A 12,751-nucleotide genomic window follows, 5' to 3' on the forward strand; every position below is an offset into this window, starting at 1 on the left:
CTAACTTTTCGCTTGATATCATCATATCAAAAATGAGATTAGTTATAAATGAGTCCCTATCAGACTGGAACGGATTATATGGAGTCCAGGAGAAATGGGACTACTTAAAATACGCATTATTGAAGGCAACAGAAAATTGCATTAGACTTGTCAGTAAAAGCAGAAAAAGAGACCACTGTGGTACTAAGCAGAAGTGGCCAAAATCATTAAAAAAAACTAAAAGCTAGCATTTAGTCATTATAAAACAACCCAGAGCAATGAAGATAGGGAAATCTACAAGACTGGGCAGAAAGAGGCCAAGTAAGTTATAAGAACTTCTAAAGTGCAGGCAGAAGAAAAACTAGCTCAGTCTGTGAAAAAAGGGGAGAAGACATTCTTCAGATATATAAATGAAAAAAGGAAATTAAAACAAGGAATAACTAAATTAAAAAACAGGAAGGAAGGTATGTAGAGGAGAATAAGGGGCTAGCCGACTGCCTTAATAAATACTTCTGTTCAGTTTTTACAAAAGAAAAAGAAGGAAAAGGACCTCCATTAGGTAGGAAGCCTAATGAATCGTTTGATGCATGTGTCTTTATAGAGGAAGAGGTTCTACGTTTGCTGTCTAAATTGAAGACAAATAAGTCACAGGGGCCTGATGGGATACACCTAAAATTATTAAAAGAGCTTAGCGGTGAATTAGCAAAACCGTTAACAGATTTATTTAACCAATCATTGGTAACAGGAGTCGTCCCAGAAGATTGGAAATTAGCAAATGTCGTGCCCATTCACAAGAAAGGGAGGAATCAAGCAACTATAGGCCAGTAAGTCTGACATCAATAGTGGGGAAATTAATGGAAACCCTACTAAAGGATAGGATTGTGGAACATCTAAAATCCCATGGATTGCAAGATGAAAAACAACATGAGTTTACTTCAGGGAGATAATGTCAAACAAATCTTTTTGATTTTTTTGACTGGGTGACTAAAATAATAGATGGCGGAGGCGCAGTAGACATCGCATATCTAGATTTTAGTAAGGCTTTTGACACTGTCCCACATAGAAGACTTATCAATAAACTATAGTCATTGAGCTTGGACTCCCATATTGTTGAGTGGATTAGGCAGTGGCTGAATTACAGACAACAGAGGGTTGTAGTCAATGGAGAATATTCAGAGCAAGGTCTTGTTACCAGTGGGGACCTCAGGGATCTGTACTGGGACCAATATTGTTTAATATCTTCATTAGTGATATTACAGAAGGTCTCGATGGTAAGTTATTGGTCTTTTTGCTGATGACACAAAGATATGTAACAGGGTTGATGTTCCTGGAGGGATCTGCCAAATGGAAAAGGATTTAGGAAAACTAGAAGAATGGTCAGAACTCTGGCAACTGAAATTTAATGTGGATACCTGGGGCGTAAAAACCCACGGACAGAATATAGAATATTTGACACAGTCCTGACCTCAGTATCTGGGGAAAGGGATTTAGGAGCAATTATTTCAGAAGACTTAAAGGTAGGAAGACAATGTAATAGAGCAGCAGGAAACGCTAGCAGAATGCTTGGGTGTATAGGGAGAGGTATAAGTAGTAAAAAGAGAGAAGTGCTCATGCCGCTGTACAGAACACTGGTGAGACCTCAATTGAAGTATTGTGTGTTGTACTGGAGGCCGTATCTCCAGAAAGATATAGATACTCTAGAGTTCAGAGAAGATACTAAACTAGTACATGGATTGCAGGATAAAACTTACCAGGAAAGGTTAAAGGACCTTAACATGTATAGCTTGGAAGAAAGAAGAGACAGAGGTGATATGATAGAGACTTTTTTTCAAAGTATTACTTTACTGAGAGAGTAGTGGATGCATGGAATAGCCTTCCGGCAGAAGTTGTCGCTGCAAATACAGTGAAAGAGTTTAAATATGCATGGGATAAGTATAAGGCTATCCTTCATATAAGATAGGGCCAGGGACTATTGATAGGATTCAGAATATTGGGCAGACTAAATGGGCCAAATGGTTCTTATCTGCCAACACATTCTTCATGTTTCTATCATCATCATCATTATCCTAAGTACAGTTCCCTGCTTAGACCAGGTCTGCTTATATGATGAAACCCCTCCCTTGCTGCACTGTTGTTATCCTTTCTGCTCAGATAGCACTGTGCAAACCATGTGCATCAGTAACCACCTTCTCCAAATGCCAACTATAGCATTGTACTATAAGTTATCTCCCTGCACGTTGCCAATATGTTGAATCCATACCTCTTTTTCCGGCACTATGTCATGGTGTAGAAAAGAGGAGTAGGTTTTGTGCTGTGATTGGCCAGATGAGTAAGGGAAAGAATGTCCTGTGCGTGTACTGCTGGTAAACCAGCCATCACCTCATCAACAGTTTGTTTTATTCACATTCCACATAGAAATCCATGTGAAAACCTGACTTCTTTCATGCAGACTTTCTTTGTCGGGTAGCCTGGACATGAGTGAGCCCCATTGTATTCTGATGTTGCAAATCCAGATCACATTTTTCCGATCGTGTAAACATCTAAAAGAGGAAATTTTTGCTTCCTTTAGCTACCACTAGGGGGAACCGCATAGTATAGTACATACTGAAGGCATCTCAAATCTTATAGTGATATGTCTATGAATTGGAAAAACAAAGCTCCAACCACTTACTAGTGTTTCCCAACTAGAGTGCCTCCAGCTATTGCAAAACAACAACTCCCAGGATGCCCACACAGCCAAAACCTCTAGGCACTCTGGTATGGAAACACTGCCCTATACAGATGTGTTATGAAATGAATAAGGTTGTAAAAACGACATAATGTAAAAGGGTGGACATTCCCATTAATGATTACATTTCACGGCAGCCTGGTAAAAGAGCTGTAGTAGATGCTGTGTGCTGGCCACATGTCATCTTTAATATGTCACTATATATACGGCTTATGTAATACAATGCATCCCCTCCACATAGGCTTTTACTGTCAGAGATAATGGAGGACCATTGAACGCACATGGAGCTAAATTGCCAGCCTGATAGAAGCCAAAGGAAGACGTAAATCTCAAGAAATTGTAGGTTTTCATCTTACGCTCTTTAAGAAATTTGTACAATGAGAAGAAAGGGCCTTGTGTATAATAATAATAATATTAATGTCACTTCTCATAGCAATCAAACTAAAAGATCCCAGAGTTATAGTGTGGGCAATAAATAATACGCAGACCGGGCCGTTATCATGGGCCTGGGGCACAGTAAGGCCTTGTTCACTCTGTAGTGCTTATTCCACCTGCATACAATTGAAATAGCCACTGTCTTCTGTCCTTCTTGGGGAGATGTCATCTTTGTGGTGTCCCGGAGTGGAGTGACTTGTTGCTACTCTGAACACTTTTCGGGTGTCTGTAGTCACTAAGTTTACTGCTCTGTCTAAAGTCTGTCTCTTGCAGGCTGAATCCTATACCTTTAAAGTATATTACACTATAAATGCATTTTTTTTAAATGTTTCAACATGTTGCATGCACCAAGACATGAATAGAGTGTAAGGGGTTAACCTTTACAACCCAAAAGTCTGTTTTCACCTTCAGAGGGAGTCTGCCTACTAGAGATGAGCGAACTTACAGTAAATTCGATTCGTCACGAACTTCTCGGCTCGGCAGTTGATGGCTTTTCCTGCATACATTAGTTCAGCTTTCAGGTGCTCCCGTGGGCTGGAAAAGGTGGATACAGTCCCAGGAGACTCTTTCCTAATACTGTATCCTCCTTTTCCAGCCCACCGGAGCACCTGAAAGCTGAACTCATTTATGCAGGATAAGTCATCAACTGCCGAGCCGAGAAGTTCGTGACGAATCAAATTTGCTGTAAGTTCGCTCATCTCTACTGCCTACAGCAGTGTTTCAGCACATTTTTTTCTGCCTAGCGTGTCCTCCTATAGACAAACTACAAGAGGTAGCATTCAGGAGAAACTTTTATTCTGAAGGGCCTGATTGCAAAGGAAGACTAGATTTGCTATTTCTGTGGACCTGGCCTAGCCAATGCCAGATTCCCATCTGCAGATATCCTTTCTGGATGTGCTCAAAGAAAGTTGTGTCTCAGATAACCCGAGGAAATGTAAGTGAGGGATCCTTGCACAGTTCACCACGGACGACCTCCGTGAAGACCCCTGAAAGCTTGCTCAGATAAATAGGACATAAAGCTAGTGCAGACTTCCAGTCACAAGTCAAGTCTATGGGGGGTATTTATCCATTTTGCCTGTTGACAGTTTCTTTTTAGCCTTTTTTTTTCACTTTGGTTTTCGTGGACATGCACCAAATTTATCATTTGGCGCAAGTTGTAAGTAATTTTGACGCAAATGTTGAAATCAGCTGTTCACAGCGCCTTTTACACAGAACTTACCCCCACAGAGGACGCGTATTTTACCCTGTAGAGCAGCCATTTCGGAGTCCCTCCTGCAGTATATCAGCAAGCGACATGAGTTATTTTCTTTTGTGGGGTTTATAGTCACCATGTGAAATGGATTTTATTTTCAACTTGAGTAGTTTATTTTTTTATTTTTGTTACTTTAGTGCAGTGGTCTTCAACCTGCGGACCTCCAGATGTTGCAAAACTACAATTCCCAGCATGCCCGGACAGCCAAGTCCGGGCATGCTGGGAGTTGTAGTTTTGCAACATCTGGAGGTCCGCAGGTTGGAGACCACTACTTTAGTGCTTTACCTTTCCTGAACCTGTGCGGCCATGTCCAATGCTGGCTCAACGGAGGGTGAAGGTGCCTCAGAGACAACTATGTCGCGGGATAGTATTGCGCAGCCCTGGAGGCGTCGCTGCTTTCACAAAAACAAATTTTTCATGTATTTTGACGCCTTTACATTTTCTGACATTGTTAAGTGTGTTTTCCATGTGCAAAATTTCTTGACGGGGATTTGCGCTAAAAAAAACAAAAACGGATTTGCGCCAAAGATCGATTGGCGCAAATGATGAATTACTGACTAAAGTTAAAATCACACACAGGACTGTGTGATTTTGAGAAAGTTCTAAAAATGACAGTGGAGAAGATGCACCAAACTTTGACGCAAAAAGACACTGCGCCAAAGTATTGCGCCAAAATTACGTAAAAAAACAATTACTCCTAAACTACTAAGTGTGTCCCAAGTACTGTATATCAGATCTGAAGTGTCATTCTTCTGTGTTAAAACTTCATCTGAAGTTAAAGGGGTATTCCAGGAAAAAACTTTTTTTTATATATCAACTGGCTCCAGAAAGTTAAACAGATTTGTAAATTACTTCTATTAAAAAATCTTAATCCTTTCAGTACTTATGAGCTTCTGAAGTTTAGGTTGTTCTTTTCTGTCTAAGTGCTCTCTGAGGACACCTGTTTTGGGAACCGCCCAGTTTAGAAGAGGTTTGCTATGGGGATTTGCTTCTAAACTGGGCGTTTCCCGAGACACGTGTCATCAGAGAGCACTTAGACAGAAAAGAACAACTTTAAAGGGGTACTCCGGTGAAAACCTTTTTTTCTTTTAAATCAACTGGTGGCAGAAAGTTAAACATATTTGTAAATTACTTCTATTAAAAAATCTTAATCCTTCCAGTACTTATTAGCTGCTGAATGCTACAGAGGAAATTCCTTTCTTTTTGCAACACTGATGACATCAGGAGCACAGTGCTCTCTGCTGACATCTCTGTCCATTTTAGCAACCGTGCACAGCAGATGTATGCTAAGGGCAGCATGGTGGCTCAGTGGTTAGCACTGCTGCCTTGCAGTGTCAGGGACTTGGGTTCAAATCCCACTAAAGACAACAATAAATAAAGCGTTATTCTTATTATAATAACGTCAGTAGAGAGCACTGTGCTCGTGATGTCATCAGAGAGCATTCCAAAAAGAAAAGAATTTCCTCTGTAGTATTCAGCAGCTAATAAGTACAGGAAGGATTAAGATTTTTTAATAGAAGTAATTTACAAATATGTTTAACTTTCTGCCACCAGTTGATTTAAAAGAAAAAAGGTTTTCACTGGAGTACCCCTTTAACTTCAGAAGCTCATAAGTACTGGAAGGATTAAGATTTTTTTTAATAGAAGTAATTTACAAATCTGTTTAACTTTCTGGAACCAGTTGATATATAAAAAAAAAGTTTTTTTTCCTGGAATACCCCTTTAAATCCCAGTTTTTTTCTATAAACCCTGGCTTAAGGAGTGTTTTTTCCCAGGTCCTTGTGTATAGTAGACAGCTTATCTGGACTCTTGAAGCAGCTCCCAATCTTTTTTAGAGTCCGTTGCACCGATTTTGCACCGATTTTGCTACTATGGACTTTCATGGGTCTTCACGGAATCTGCAAATCTGCCACTATTACAGACTTTCCGCTGACCATTTAAAGTCAGTGGTAGTAAAATCTGCACAAAATCCGCCCATGTAAACAGACCCTAAGGGTACATTCACACGAGCGGACCCACATCGTATTTTACGCTGCAGAACCGCTGCTGAAGGACCCTTGCATGGTGGCTTTACATGTGCCTGCTCGGGACAGCAATACGCTGCTACGAGCAGACACACTGTGATGTGGGAGTTGCCGTGCATGCGCGGTGTACTCGCACACATCGCGGCCGCTCCCCCTGCTCCATGAGCTAGGCCGAGAGCTGCCGCGATGTGCGAGTATACTGCGCATGCGCGCTGCGACTCGCACATCACAGTGTGTCTGTCACGGAAATCCAAATTCCGGTATCTGTAGAAAGAACAGACATGTCTATTCTTTTTGCGGACTCCGCACGGTTATGCATTGCTTTCTATGAGACGGCGCATTTACAGGTGCTACTAGTGCCAGCATGTTTTGCCGGCACTCAGCTGTCAGGGGATTGAGATTTTCCGTGCGGACATTTCCCCTATGCAAACATATCCTAAGGGTATATTTACATGGTGGAATTTCCGCAATTTCTCAGAAATTGCGGCGGAATTTCTAGGTTCTCAGGACACAGAATTCCGTCAAAATTCCGTCAAGCCATTAACTTCTGCGTAATTCCGCACGGAAAGTGTAAACACTACCCTTAGTATTTTTCCACTTAAAGGAAATCTGTCACCAGTATCACCTGCACTAAACTGTCGGTACCGATGCAGGTGACACAGAATTCCGCAGTGTGAACATACCCCAAAGTGTTGTGAAAGTGCAGTGGAAACCGGCGAAACCTCACATATTTTCAAAGCAACAAAAAGTGAGCTATGAAAATTTGGTGAGAAAAATAAAAAGACGCAATAATAAAAAATGACTTTAATGTAAATGACACTGGTTTTCCAACAGGTCTCCTCGGTGTGTTCAGCCATAGACAATCTTCAGATCCCTGTTTGCTGTCAGATCCTCATTCCCCCGCTCGCTGCACGCCGCCTTAGGCCATGGACAGTGATATCGGTGTGAACGCAGATTATTAACAGGTTAACACTGTCACAAAGGTAACATAAAACAATGGCATCTTCTCCCGGGACAGCTCCTTCATGGTAATGCTCTGCTGAATACGGCTGTAGATACAGACATGGCAGGGGGAGGAGGCGAAAGTAAACTTTTTCTTTGCATTGATTAGCATTCGGCCCGGCGCTTTTCTCTCTCTCTCTGTTGTGGCGTTTGCCTTTAGCCCATTGCCAAGCAACCAGATTGTAAAAAAGTACAACAGGCAGCGAGAGAGAGGAAAGCATGCACCAGGCTCTCCCCAATTCTCACTGGTTACTCCATAGGAGCTGGCAGCAGGATCCCACATTCTTCTATGCTGCGCTCCTTGGCAAAGGAGATAAGGGCGACGTGCTGGCCAACGGCAATGGGGCGCAGAGGGTGCTGGCCAAATTCTGGGTGCTAAAGAGAAGGCGGAAGGAAGGAAAATTAAAAAGAGGAAGAGGAGGAGCGCCCCCCTGCGCACACCCTGACCCTTCATTCAAGGTTTGCATTACGTCGAATTTCTCTCCATAGACGTCCGTGCCATCCCTCATTTACTTTCCGTCCCTGCTTACAGTCCCCCTTTTGCATTGTTCTCCAAACTGTGGCCCTCCAGATGTTGCAAAACTACAATTCCCAGCATGCCCGGACAGCCAACGGCTGTCCGGGCATGCTGGGAGTTGTAGTTTTGCAACATCTGGAGGTCCACAGTTTGGAGAACGCTGGTTTATTCCATTGCATCCTGGTAATGCTGACGGCAACCATTAAAGGGGTTATCCAGGAAAAAACTTTTTTTTATATATCAACTGGCTCCAGAAAGTTAAAGGGGTATTCCAGGCCAAAACTTTTTTTTTATATATATATCAACTGCCTCTGGAAAGTTAAACAGATTTGTAAATTACTTCTATAAAAAAAAATCTTAATCCTTCCAATAGTTATTAGCTTCTGAAGTTGAGTTGTTGTTTTCTGTCTAACTGCTCTCTGATGACTCACGTCCCGGGAGCTGTGCAGTTCCTATGGGGATATTCTCCCATCATGCACAGCTCCCGGGACGTGACATCATCTTTGAGCAGTTAGACAGAAAACTTCAGAAGCTAATAACTATTGGAAGGATTAAGATTTTTTAATAGACATAATTTACAAATCTGTTTAACTTTCCGGAGCTAGTTGAGATATATATATATATATATATATATATATATATATATATATATGTATGTATATATATATATATAATGTATATATAAAAAAGGTTTTGCCTGGAATACCCCTTTAAACAGATTTGTTAATTTCTTCTATTAAAAAATCTTAATCCTTTCAGTACTTATGAGCTTCTGAAGTTAAGGTTGTTCTTTTCTGTCTAAGTGCTCTCTGGTGACACCTGTCTTGGGAAACGCCCAGTTTAGAAGCAAATCCCCATAGTATAACTCTTCTAAACTGGGCGTTCCCCGAGTCAGGTGCGTTCCCCGAGTAAAGGACAACTGCAGCGCAATATACACTTAGATAGGGGATAAGTGTTTGATTGCGGGGGGTCCGACCGGTGGGACCCCCCATGATCTCCTTTATGGGGCCGTGGCTGTGCCGTGGCTCATCCGTGCAGGCGGCGTGCCTGACGTTGCGGCCGGCACGCCTCCTCCATGCATCTCTATGGAAGAGAACTGTAGGGGGACGGGGAGGAGACGGGGTGTCACCGTCGACCTCTAGGTCGACGCTACGCGCCTTAGCGCTCACTATGAGCGCTAATGGCGGCGCCCCGTTAGGGTGATCTCGGGGGGTCCCAGCGGTCGGACCCCCCGCGATCAAACACTTATCCCCTATCTTGTAGATAGGGGATAAGTGTATGTTGCGCTGCAGTTGTCCTTTAACTTCAGAAACTCATAAGTACTGAAAGGATTAAGATTTTTTAATAAAAGTCATTTACAAATCTACTGGGGTGAAACACTGTAACAAACCCCCTCCTCATGTAATCTCCTTACTACTGGGGTGACACACTGTAACAAACCTCCTCCTCGTGTAATCTCCTTACTACTGGGGTGACGCACTGTAAAAAACCTCCTCCTCATGTAATTTCCTTACTACTGGGGTGACACACTGTAACAAACCTCCTCCTCATGTAATTTCCTTACTACTGGGGTGACACACTGTAACAAACCTCCTCCTCATGTAATCTCCTTACTACTGGGGTGACACACTGTAACAAACCTCCTCCTCATGTAATCTCCTTACTACTGGGGTGACACACTGTAACAAACCTCCTCCTCATGTAATCTCCTCACTACTGGGGTGACACACTGTAACAAACCTCCACCTCATGTAATCTCCTTACTACTGGGGTGACACACTGTAACAAACATCGTCCTCATGTAATCTCCTTACTACTGGGGTGATACACTGTAACAAACCTCCACCTCACGTAATCTCCTTACTACTGGGGTGACACACTGTAACAAGCCCCCTTCTCATGTAATCTCCTTACTACTGGGGTGACACACTGTAACAAACATCGTCCTCATGTAATCTCCTTACTACTGGGGTGACACACTGTAACAAACCCCCTCCTTACTCGACGGCGGTTCTGGCTGTGTGGGTGCTTTGAATGATCGGCGACTGCTTCAAATACTGCCAGCGGTCGGAGCCCCCGCGATCAAACACTTGTCCCCCATCTTGTAGATAGGGGATAAGTGTATATTGCGCTGCAGTTGTCCTTTAACTTCAGAAGCTCATAAGTACTGAAACGATTAAGATTTTTTAATAAACGTCATTTACAAATCTGTTTAACTTTCTGGAGCCAGTTGATATATATATAGATAGATAGATACATATAGATAGATAGATATAAAAATTCCTGGAATTCCCCTTTAAATTCTATGTTAATCACTCCAACTTTATACGATACTTTGTATATTGGTACTGTATATTTGTGCAGTTTTCAAGATCTCTGCTTGCTGTCAGTCAATGGTGAAAAAAAAAATCCAGAGGTTGAAATCATGTCCTGAAGAAGGGCGTAAGGCGAAGAGAAAAATTTCACTCGGAATCTTCTGCTGCAGAATTTCCATGGTGGGAACATCTGCCCCGGAAATTCCAATTCCGGCCTTTGCAGAAAGGAATGACACGCCAATTCTTTCTGTGGAATCCGCTTGGAAATGCGTTGTTCTCATCTATGGAGACGGCGCAATATCGTTTGGTCCTAGTGCGTGTTCTGCTAGCGTCCGCTGTCTGCTCGGATACTTTCAGAACATGTAACTACAACTCCCAGAATGCCCGGACAGCCAAGGGCACTGGTTGGGAATTGCAGCACTATTGTGGGATTCTGCTGCTCCGTGCACATGGCAGAATTTCTGCGGGGGAAAATATCTGTGACGGAAATTCTGATTCCAGCCTACAAAGAAAGAATTGTCAATTCCTTCTGCTGAATCCGGACAGAAATGCATTGTGTCGATGGAAATGATCAGAGGTTTAACCTGCAGCTTCTGGGCCCCAATACAAAATCTGTAATGGCTATATGTCTACTATGTACCATTTATAATACTGTTGTTTTTTTATGGGGTAGAGGTGTATTTGGGGGTCCCCTTAGACTGTTACCTCTGCACCCAGGGCCGGTTCTGCTTATAGGCAAAATAGGCAGCTGCCTAGAGCGCCCTCTTGATTGGGGCGCCGCTCTGCCCGCTGCAAGGAAGTTAGCAACCAGCCAGTATTTGAAGCAGCCGCCGATCATCCAAAGCACCCGCACAGCCAGAACCGCCGTCGAGTAAGGAGGGGGTTTGTTACAGTGTGTCACCCCAGTAGTAAGGAGATTACATGAGGAGGAGGTTTGTTACAGTGTGTCACCCCAGTAGTAAGGAGATTACATGAGGACGATGTTTGTTACAGTGTGTCACCCCAGTAGTAAGGAGATTACATGAGGAGGAGGTTTGTTACAGTGTGTCACCCCAGTAGTAAGGAGATTACATGAGGATGATGTTTGTTACAGTGTGTCACCCCAGTAGTAAGGAGATTACATGAGGAGGAGGTTTGTTACAGTGTGTCACCCCAGTAGTAAAGAGATTACATGAGGAGGAGGTTTGTTACAGTGTGTCACCCCAGTAGTAAGGAGATTACATGAGGATGATGTTTGTTACAGTGTATCACCCCAGTAGTAAGGAGATTACATGAGGAGGGGGTTTGTTACAGTGTGTCACCCCAGTAGTAAGGAGATTACATGAGGAGGAGGTTTGTTACAGTGTGTCACCCCAGTAGTAAGGAGATTACATGAGGAGGAGGTTTGTTACAGTGTGTCACCCCAGTAGTAAGGAGATTACATGAGGATGATGTTTGTTACAGTGTATCACCCCAGTAGTAAGGAGATTACATGAGGAGGGGGTTTGTTACAGTGTGTCACCCCAGTAGTAAGGTGATTACATGAGGAGGAGGTTTGTTACAGTGTGTCACTCCATTAGTAAGTTGGAGGTGTGTCAAAGGGCGGAGCCAATGGACGAGGTCAAGGGGCAGCAAAATTAGCTATCACCTAGGGTGGCAAAAATCCTTGCCCCAGCCCTGTCGGCACCCCCTATAGTTATGCCCCTGGAGATGGCGCTTTTCTGATTGGTCCTAGCACCCGCATATTCTGCTGGCTGACCATCTAATGAAGATGTATGGAAGTTTTATGATTACTTGCCCCCCGATCAGATGTCAAAGGGGAGAGGAGAATCAGACTGTTGTCAGAGGAGATAAGATGTCGGTGGCTTAGCCCCTTCTGCCCATTAGAGACACATGCACACTTGGCCGAGCGGAGTGTGCATGCATATGGGGGCGGTTGAGAGAGATAGTTGTCGGCCATCTTTTTAATATGTATGGCCAGCTTTCGACATAACCTAAAAAATATGTATAGTTATTACCCAACACTCCCCATTCTGTAGAGTTTTTGGTTTAAATGCTCCGTTTTGTTGCTAAATATTATAATACAGTTCCGTGCTGGATGGACATGTGCGGGGGTGTCACATTATTCCTATTCACCGATCTTGAAGTCATTTTGCTATATAGGATATAAAGTATTTCTGTCTGTAGAACGTTCCGGTGATTTGTATCCCAGCACTGCGCTTCCTATAATGAGTCAATCACATAATAAGTCATGGAACGTCAGGCAGAAACCTCCCTCAGTCTTCTGTGGGGTCAAAGGTTAACTCCTCATCCCCAGGATGGATCCTGCTCTGAAAGCTTTGCTGGTGGGGATCAGCAATCTCCCCTCTGGTGGCTTTGTGCCCATAGCTGGAGGTGAGAAGAAGTGGTTGGTAATGAAGTGGTAACTAATGCCCAATTAGCTTCCATTGTCTGACAATGACTGGTAATCTGGTGATTTCCTGGATCTCTGCAGGGCTGGAATACCTCAGGGGCAGCATA

The 12,751-nt window shown here is 43.1% G+C and overlaps 1 protein-coding gene across 13 annotated transcripts in view; it reads left to right on the top strand.

Moving 5' to 3' along the window:
- Positions 1–12,751, top strand: part of LOC130283916 (ankyrin repeat and fibronectin type-III domain-containing protein 1-like) — a 443,479-nt gene that overhangs the window by 211,720 nt on the left and 219,008 nt on the right. Inside the window, exon 1 of one of the 13 annotated variants that reach the window (XM_056533665.1) lies at positions 7,267–7,879. The exons of the other annotated variants lie outside the window; for them this stretch is intronic. Within the exon in view, the coding sequence (XP_056389640.1) occupies positions 7,640–7,879 (240 nt within the window). The 5' untranslated portion in view covers positions 7,267–7,639. Of the gene's footprint in view, positions 1–7,266; positions 7,880–12,751 lie in introns of those variants that run through there. 13 annotated transcript variants of the gene reach the window in all.

The sequence above is a fragment of the Hyla sarda genome, chromosome 8 (assembly GCF_029499605.1).
Source record: "Hyla sarda isolate aHylSar1 chromosome 8, aHylSar1.hap1, whole genome shotgun sequence".
In the NCBI taxonomy this organism is placed as follows: domain Eukaryota; kingdom Metazoa; phylum Chordata; class Amphibia; order Anura; family Hylidae; genus Hyla; species Hyla sarda.